At 42.4% G+C, this 9,477-nt stretch overlaps 1 protein-coding gene across 3 annotated transcripts; it reads left to right on the top strand.

Annotated features, from left to right (window-relative positions):
- Window positions 1–595: 595 nt before the first annotated feature.
- Window positions 596–5,492, top strand: LOC109769062 (vacuolar cation/proton exchanger 3). Of its 3 annotated transcripts, none has more exons than XM_020327800.4 (12): window positions 596–1,051; window positions 1,900–2,121; window positions 2,324–2,391; window positions 2,461–2,489; window positions 2,747–2,943; window positions 3,020–3,232; window positions 3,456–3,590; window positions 3,931–4,047; window positions 4,135–4,188; window positions 4,420–4,536; window positions 4,734–4,827; window positions 4,962–5,492. In XM_020327800.4, the coding sequence occupies exons 2-12, from the start codon at window positions 1,900–1,902 to the stop codon at window positions 4,973–4,975; spliced, it is 1,260 nt and encodes a 419-aa protein (XP_020183389.1). In that variant the 5' UTR covers window positions 596–1,051; the 3' UTR covers window positions 4,976–5,492. The 3 variants fall into 3 exon arrangements, with proteins under 3 accessions (XP_020183389.1, XP_020183390.1, XP_020183391.1); XM_020327801.4 differs by having other exon boundaries at window positions 650–1,008; XM_020327802.4 differs by lacking the exon at window positions 596–1,051 and adding an exon at window positions 1,189–1,456.
- Window positions 5,493–9,477: the final 3,985 nt, after the last annotated feature.

The following is a 9,477-nucleotide window of genomic DNA, read 5'->3' as shown; positions in this document are numbered from 1 at the left end:
GAGCGAGAGAGAGAGAGAGAGAGCCGCAACGACACGAGTCCTGAAAATTCAAACACTAAAAGCGGCACAGGTGGGCATCGGTTTCCTCAAATTACCGTACATGGCCCCACCACTAACCCCCCCCCCCCCCCCCCCCCCCCGCCTCTGTCAGCCACGCGTGCCTCAAAACCACGCGTCCTGTTGCCTCCCCCGCGGAGCCGTCCACAAGATCGGACGGCTCGTGCAGGATGCGCCGGACGCTGTCAAATAGCGCAACTTCATTATTGTGTAATTAATTAGGGTTCTTATGTCATACGAGTCCCTGCAGCAACGCGGACGTCATGAAAAAAAAAACAGACGCAGAGACTCTTCCTCAAACTATTTTTTTTTTATAATCAACATCACTCAAACAACTCCTTTGCAACATGACATGCTACTCGATCCATCAATACTTTCCTAACGAGCCCATAACCAGCCAGCTGGCCACATTTTTCAGGAAAAATGTCGTTAAGACCTTTCCTCCTAACTTCACCGCAAAGGAAAAATCCCATGCCGAGATCCAGACGGCCAAGGAAATTTCCAACAGCAAAGGGAGGCACGACTTGACGACGCAAGCACGAGTCGGCACCAACACAAACACAAAGTCGGTCGATAGTCACATGGAGGAGACGTCCCCCCACCCCGAAACGAACGTGCGTGCCCCGTCTGCCACGGGAGGAAGGACGCGACGAAACCGGGACGGAAGCCGAGCCCGCTGCCAAATTTCCCGGTGCGGCGCGGGCCTTGTGAGCAGCCAGCGAGCGGCCACCCACTCCGAACCTGCAAAAATTCCTCCACCCGAGCCGAGCCGACCTCCCGTCCCCCTCGGCGGCCGGCGAGGACCCGTTCCGTTCCCACCACGACTGGCTTTGACCTCCTCCTCCCCCTCCGACTCTTCTTGGGCCGCCGGCAGCGAGCGATGGTCCCCAGGGCGCTAGCGGCCGCCTGCTGTTGCTGATCCTCCCGACTCCCCCGCCGGTCGTCGCCCAGGTCAGTCGGTGCTGCTGGGTGGTGGCGGCGGTGTCAGATTCAGGTGATGTTTGTCGAGCGATATCCCCTCGGATTTCGGTCGACGCAACTAGTAGTAGTGGCGGTGGTGCTGGTTTCGAATTTAGTATTCGTCGTGGTGCTGGGTTAGTGGGCTTCCCCCCGTGCCATGCCGTGCCGTCGTGCGTCCTCCTCGGAGCACAATTACCCGCTCCTCCCTCCCCTCCGTGCTCGCTTAGTGCCAGGCTAACCGCACCAGGATCCCGAGATTTCCCCGGCTCCGGCAGCCCAATGCTCCTCCTGCTCCCGCGGATTTCTCGCCTCTGATCTCTCCCCGAGCCCGCTTCTTCTTCCTCGCGATTCGGCGCCGACAGCTACTCAGTAGCCAGCCGGCCGGACAAGCCGGGCATAGTGCTGCTGGAGAGGCCTGGATTGGGTTCTTCCTCCGTAGGTAAGGGAAAACAGCTAGCTTGATTCGACGGGTCGTTCCAGGAGTTCCTTGGGGATTGATTCCTCGTTCTGCCGTGGCACCGAGCAATCGAGATCCGAATAGTTCTTTCCCCCCAGTTCAGCCAGTTGCCGCCGATCTGATTGCTGCATCGTGCCCTGCTAACCCAATCATGGTTCAATCGGGTTATTCTTCCTCTCCAGCTCGCAAGATCGATCTGAGTTGACTCAGGATTTTTTTTTTCTGTTTCGAAACTTGACTTGGTGCCCCGCTGCCGGCGCAGCTTGATTTTTCCAAACAAAATCGGTGAACCCGCGTATCCCACGTCATGTCCGCCGCTTCGACGCGGAATAGGAATCGAATTCTTCCCACCTGCCTTTGGGAAAGTTGCTTCTTTTAGCAGTATATTCTTTGCTCACGAATACCACCCTTTTTTGTGCTTGTAGATGATGGAGAATCATCAAATCGAGATGGGGGCTTTAAAGGCAAACGGTCTCGATGTGCCGAACGGCGTGCTGCGGTCGAGCATGATCCCTTCCTGGAGCCTGCACACGACTGTGAAGAGAGTGTTGCAGAGCATCAGGACCGTCATATTCACGTCCAAGCTCAACTTGCTGATGCCCTTTGGGCCTGCGACGATCGTTCTGTACTACACTACGAATTGGCATGTAAGTGTGTTGTTGATGGAGATTGATCTCTAATACAGTGCGTTAATTTATATATATCACTAGTTGTAGGCTTTGGCAAGAGCTGATGATCTTACTCACTGATCTTCAGGAAGATATCGTTTGTTCAGTAGTTCAACGGCAGGTTTAAGTACAGATGATCAGTGAATGCTGACATTGTTTATATATTTCATCAAACCTGCAGGGAGTGATCTTTCTTTTCAGCATGCTAGGAATAACACCGTTAGCTGAGCGTCTGGGTTATGCAACTGAGTGAGTTACCAGACTCTCTACTTAGTTTCCTGACTTTGTTAAAATCTGACATCATTTCCTGTTCTCCAGGCAGCTCGCGATATACACTGGTCCAACACGTATGTCACTTTTGTCACTATGGTTTATAATCTATTGGAAACTGTAGTCTTTCAAATAAATACTCCCTCCGTTCCTAAATATAGGTCTTTCTAGAGATTTCAACAAGTGACTACATACGGAGCAAAATGAGTGAACCTACACTCTAAAATATGTCTATGTACATCCGTATGTGGTAGTCCATTTGAAATCTTTAAAAAGACTTATATTTAGGAACAGAGGGAGTAGGAACTATATCTTATTTTTCTCCAAATTGCAGTTGGAGGTCTTCTGAATGCCACGTTTGGAAATGCAACTGAGATGATAATAGCAATATATGCTTTGAAAAATGGGATGATCCGAGTAGTTCAGCAATCGCTATTGGGTTCTATATTATCAAATATGCTATTGGTGGTCGGCTGTGCTTTCTTTGCTGGTGGTATTATTCATCGCAACAAAGACCAAGTCTTCAGCAAGGTGATGTTTGTGTGGTTGATTTTATGTTTTCCAAGGGAAATCTCTGATAGTGAACTCACAGTTTTCTTTACTACAGGCAACTGCTGTTGTTAACTCAGGTTTACTGTTGATGGCTGTTATGGGGCTGATGTTTCCTGCTGTCCTTCATTTCACAAAATCAGAGATACAGCAAGGAGCTTCTGAGCTTGCTCTTTCAAGGTTCAGTAGTTGTATTATGCTCGTGGCATATGCAAGCTATCTTTATTTTCAACTAAGTGCACGGAATAGCAATTACAGTCAAATTGGCAGTGTAAGTGTGGTACCTCAGTTGTTTACTTCTTGCTGATAACATGACCATCGCTCTGATAATATATGCCATAGGCGTATCCTTGCTGATGACAAACTATATTGGTGCTTTCAATTTGGAACGCCATATGACAAACTAAATTTCCTTAACGAAGATCACTTCAAAATATAGCTGCAAACCATGCTCATCATTTGCTGAAAGTTTCACAAATGTTATGATATTGCAGGAAGAAGTGCCTAATGAGGATGCCACCGAGGAAGATGAAGAGGTAGAAATTAGCATGTGGGAGGCTATTGCGTGGCTTGCAGTGTTAACGATATGGATTTCTGTCCTTTCTGAGTACCTGGTTAATGCCATTGAGGTATTTTCTTTCTCCCCCAGTAGAAAAAGAAAACAAAATTATCAGTTTTTCTTCATATGTTATAACTGAAGTTAATTAAAGCTAACGTAGTTGATGACTTGAGTAAATCCGTTTTGTTGATAATGTGCACTCAGTGTGTCAGGGAAAATGTGCATCTTCAATTTTTAAGTCACATGACCCATACATTATTAGTCTAATTGATGGTGAAAGTTAAATCTTGAAAAGCGTGCATGTTTTATCAATTGGAACGGAGAGAGTACCAATATAGTGTTAATCTTACAGGTTAACTGTATACTCTGCTAGGATGTAATTGATCATTGTTTTGCTCTATTGCTGCCAGGGAGCATCTGATTCATTGAACCTACCAGTGGCTTTTATCAGTGTTATTTTGCTTCCTATCGTGGGCAATGCAGCAGAACATGCTAGCGCAATAATGTTTGCCATGAAAGATAAGCTCGTAAGTGTTTGTATGTGGTTACTGCCGATGTTTTTCCCCCTTCAGCATCCTTCTAACTGTTTTTGCATTTGCTTTGCGCTGCTATAGGACATAACAATAGGTGTTGCAATTGGATCGTCAACGCAGATATCAATGTTTGTGGTAATGCTTTTGAACTTAATATCCCATTGTGATATCTGTGTACTATGTGAATGTTGGCACTTGTCCAGCCAAGTACAATTCTGGTCTTTTTTTTGTTTACTAGGGAGTTAAATGTTCTACTGGTCTGTATCGTTTGTTGATTACTGCTATTCCTCCACATTCAGTTTTGGTCTGCGCATCATGTCTGATTTCTTATTTTTGAAACTTGACATGTGTTGTCTGTTAATACAGATTCCATTTTGTGTTGTCGTTGGTTGGATGATGGGGCAAAAGATGGACTTGAATTTCCAACTATTTGAGACAGCAACTCTCTTCATAACAGTGCTTGTTGTGGCATTTATGCTACAGGTAAGTTCTTAAGTGGGTATTAAGAGTCTTTTGGTTAAACATAAACATGCATGGTGGGCTTGTTAGGTGTTTTGTACTCCTTGTGGACATATTTCTAGTTTACCCTTTGCGCTGATGTATTACGGTGCTACAGATATCCATCTTGGTAAAGCTTCATTATCATGTGCTTATTCTGTTTGTCTTTGTATTTTCTGCAGGATGGCATCGCGAACTATTTGAAAGGACTTATGCTGGTCCTGTGTTATCTAATAGTTGCTGCCAGTTTCTTTGTCCATGTCGATCCACAAGCCAGTAAGCACTAACTCGTCGGCTATATATAGATTTTCTTCTAGTTTTCATGATTGAGATAGTTCAGTTGCTGCCTGAAGGGAATGAGCATGCTGCATGATGCATGTCATAAGTATTAACGCACGACTCTCTTGCAGGCGATGATGATTGACGCCACCACCAACGACGAACACTGTAATTACTGTACCAAAATACCCCCGATGACTCGCTAATCTTATTCCGACAAGCCGCCCCCGCTCCTCCTCTAGCGAAGCCCAGCCTGTCCGTAGCAGCATCCTGACTGAAACGATGACACGGCAACACCAGATCATCGTGCGTTGGTCCCTTCATAGCTAAACTGCTGCGGGGGTAATCCGTTTAAGATTATCTCGCGAATTAAGTGAAGCTTTGAGGAGGGGCGCCAGTGGTAGTCACCATCTTAATGTATACAGAAGCAACAAGCCCGCCCGCCCGCCCTAAGTCTGCTGTATTCGATTTATTGAATTGATGAAGAGTTAAAAGGCCCTTTTTTATTCCTCTGTTTTTTTTCCTACGGGGTGGTTTGTTGGTTCAGCAATTCATATACATATATGCAGTACATACAGACTCACATACGTGTGAATATTGAGCCAGACCAATTTTTATGGTGCCCTTTTTTGTTTGAGACAAGTTATTATGGTGGCCGTTCCTATTGTGTGTGACCTTGGGACTTGTTGCCTTCTGTGTGCCGCCCAGTGAAGCTGTGTGCTGGGCAGTCACGCTTCAGGTCGGACTGTATGTGGGCGTCCCACCTAAGTGTAATAGCCGACAACCCACTGAAAGTTACTCCTTCCGTACATGGGTATAAGTGGGATGCGATGGCAAGTTATTCGGGCTACAACACTAATAAAATAATCTGAAAATAATATAACTTTGGTTGATTGTAAAGTGAACATCTTACTTCACAAATGACGGTAAGTTTGTGAACCCGGTCACAAAGTACATCTAACAATGCTAAATTTGAAAGGAAAACGTCAGAACAAAGGAGAGAAAAGAACGGGCTACCAGATGGACGCGGCTAATCTGCACCCGGGCTCATATGCTCCCGGGTGAACAGTAAAATCAAAACTAAATAATTTTTTTTTAAAAAATTCCAATTTTTTTTTGAGAGAAACATTGACAAAAGTTCTAAGTGCCTGCAAAAATTCATCATGAAATCACATTCCTAGAAGGCGTGGCAAAAAAAACAAAAACAGTACTTTGAAAAAGCTACTTTCAAACGCATTTTGAAGCACCGAATTTGTTTTTTTTGCCATGCCTTACAGGAATGTGATTTCATGATGAATTTTTGCAGGCACTTAGAACTTTTGTCAATGTTTCTCTCAAAAATTTTTTGGAATTTTTTGAATTTTTTTTGATTTTTTTTGATTTTACTGTTCATGCGGGAGCATATGAGCTCGGGCTCAAAAGATGACTTTCGCTACCAGATATCATACTTACCAGCCCTATCTGAGATAGGGCAAAGTCAATAACAGTGGAACATATAGTATGTTAAATGTTGATTGCTCTGGCTTACATGATGATAGATTGCTTCTTGAAAGCTCTTTTTGTACATAGTAATGCTTATACTGGATATTTGAGGGGAGGTTTAACTCAATAGATATTGTTACAGGTTGTTTTCTTCTTATTTTTTGAGTCTACCTGATTTGTGAGTTTAGCACTGTAACGATTGATATCTAGAACTCTTTTAAATTGCTGTCATAGTTGCTTTACCCATTACTGACGATCATATAGTTTGGCTATACTTCATTTTCGTCACACAAAATGCTCTCATCATGCACAACCCCGATGACAAGCCAAGTAATTGTTTCATACTTTAGTAGTCTCAAACTTTTTCAATTTTCACGCAATACATGAGCGTGAGCCATGGACATAGCACTTTGGATGGTATAGAATAAAATGATTGGGGTTGTGTGGAGAAGACAAAAAAGGAGAAAGTCTCACATCGACGCGGCTAATCAACGGGCTAGGGAGATGCCCATATATTGATGTCAATGCAAGGAGTAGGGATTGCCATGCAACGGATGCACTAGAGCTATAAATGTATGAAAGCTCAACAAAAGAAACTAAGTGGGTGTGCATCCAACTTGCTTGCTCACGAAGACCTAGGGCATTTGAGGAAGCCCATTGTTGGAATATACAAGCCAAGTTCTATAATGAAAAATTCCCACTAGTATATGCAAGTGACAATATAAGAGACTCTCTATCATAAAGATCATGATGCTACTTTGAAGCTCAAGTGTGGAAAAAGGATAGTAGCATTGTCCCTTCTTTTTTTGGGGCCTCCCTTTTTTATTTGGCCTTTCTTTTTTTTTTGGCCTTTCCTTCTTTTTTTATTTGGCCTTTCTTTTTTTTTTCTTTTTTTCATGGGACAATGCTCTATTAATGATGATCATCACACTTCTATTTATTTACAACTCAATGATTACAACTCGATACTAGAACAAAATATGACTCTATATGAATGCCTTCTGTGGTGTACCGGGATGGGCAATGAATCAAGAGCGACATGTATGAAAAATTATGCATGGTGGCTTTGCCACAAATACGATATCCACTACATGATCATGCAAGGCAATATGACAATGATGAAGCGTGTCATAATAAACGGAATGGTCGAAAGTTGCATGACAATATATCTCGGAATGACTATGGAAATGCCATAATAGGTAGGTATGGTGGCTATTTTGAGGAAGATATAAGGAGGTTTATGTGTGATAGAGCGTATCATATCACGGGGTTTGGATGCACCGGCGAAGTTTGCACCAACTCTCAAGGTGAGAAAGGGCAATGCGCGGTACCGAAGAGGCTAGCAATGATGGAAAGGTGAGAGTGCGTATAATCCATGGACTCAACATTAGTCATAAAGAACTCACATACTTATTGCAAAAATCTACAAGTCATCAAAAACCAAGCACTACGCGCATGCTCCTAGGGGGATAGATTGGTAGGAAAAGACCATCGCTCGTCCCCGACCGCCACTTATAAGGAGGACAATCAAAGAAACACCTCATGCTTCAAATTTGTCACACAACGGTTACCATATGTGCATGCTACGAGACTTGCAAACTTCAACACAAATATTTCTCAAATTCACAATTACTCAACTAGCACAACTTTAATATCACCATCTTTATATCTCAAAACAATTATCAAGTATCAAACTTCTCATAGTATTCAATGCACTCTATATGAAAGTTTTTATTATATCCCTCTTGGATGCCCATCATATTAGGACTAATTTTATAACCCAAGCAAATTACCATGCTGTTCTAAAGACTCTCAAAATAATATAAGTGAAGCATGAGTGTTCATCTATTTCTTCAAAATAAAACCACCATCGTGCTCTAAAAGATATAAGTGAAGCACTAGAGCAAATGACAAACTACTCCGAAAGATATAAGTGAAGATCAATGAGTAGTCGAATAATCATGCAACAATGTGAAGACTCTATAACATTGGGGTGCCATCCGGGGCATCCCCAAGCTTAGGCTCTTGGTTGTCCTTGAATATTACCTTGGGGTGCCTTGGGAATCCCCAAGCTTAGGCTCTTGCCACTCCTTATTCCATAGTCCATCGAATCTTAACCCAAAACTTGAAAACTTCACAACACAAAACTTAACAGAAAAATCGTAAGCTCCGTTAGTATAAGAAAATAAATCACCACTTAGGTACTGTTGTGAACTCATTCTAAATTCAGATTGGTGTACTATCTACTGTATTCCAACTTCTCTATGGTCCATACCCTCCGATACTTCTCATAGATTCATCAAAATAAGCAAACAACACAATGAAAACAGAATCTGTCAAAAACAGAACAGTCTATAGTAATCTGTATCATTCGAATACTTCTGTAACTCCAAAAATTCTGAAATAAATTAGTCGACCTGAGGAATTTGTCTATTAATAATATGCAAAAAGAATCAACCTAAAAGCACTCTCCAGTAAAAAAAAATGGCAGCTAATCTCGTGAGCGCAAAAGTTTCTGTTTTTTACACCAAGATCGCAAAGACTTCACCCAAGTCTTCCCAAAGGTTCTACTTGGCACAAACACTAATTAAAACATAAACCACATCTAACCAGAGGCTAAATGAATTATTTATTACTAAACAGGAGCAAAAAGCAAAGAACAAAAATAAAATTGGGTTGCCTCCCAACAAGCGCTATCGTTTAACGCCCCTAGCTAGGCATGATGATTTCAATGATGCTCACATAAAAGATAAGAATTGAAACATAAAGATAGCATCATGAAGGATATGACTAGCACATTTAAGTCTAACCCACTTCCTATGCATAGGGATTTTTTGAGCAAACAACTTATGGGAACAATAATCAACTAGCATAGGAAGGCAAAACAAGCATAACTTCAAAACTTTAAGCACATAGAGAGGAAACTTGATATTATTGCAATTCCTACAAGCATATATTCCTCCCTCATAATAATTTTCAGTAGCATCATGAATGAATTCAACAATATAGCCATCACATAAAGCATTCTTTTCATGATCTACAAGCATAGAAATTTTATTACTCTCCACAAAAGCAAATTTGTTCTCATGAATAGTGGAAGTATCATAAGAAACTCGAATACTATAAATTGTTTCCACATTAAAAGAGTAATGTTTAGAAAAATGG

Source organism: Aegilops tauschii, chromosome 2 (assembly GCF_002575655.3).
Source record: "Aegilops tauschii subsp. strangulata cultivar AL8/78 chromosome 2, Aet v6.0, whole genome shotgun sequence".
Taxonomy (NCBI): Eukaryota; Viridiplantae; Streptophyta; class Magnoliopsida; order Poales; family Poaceae; genus Aegilops; species Aegilops tauschii.
This window is presented reverse-complemented; position numbering and strand designations above follow the sequence as displayed.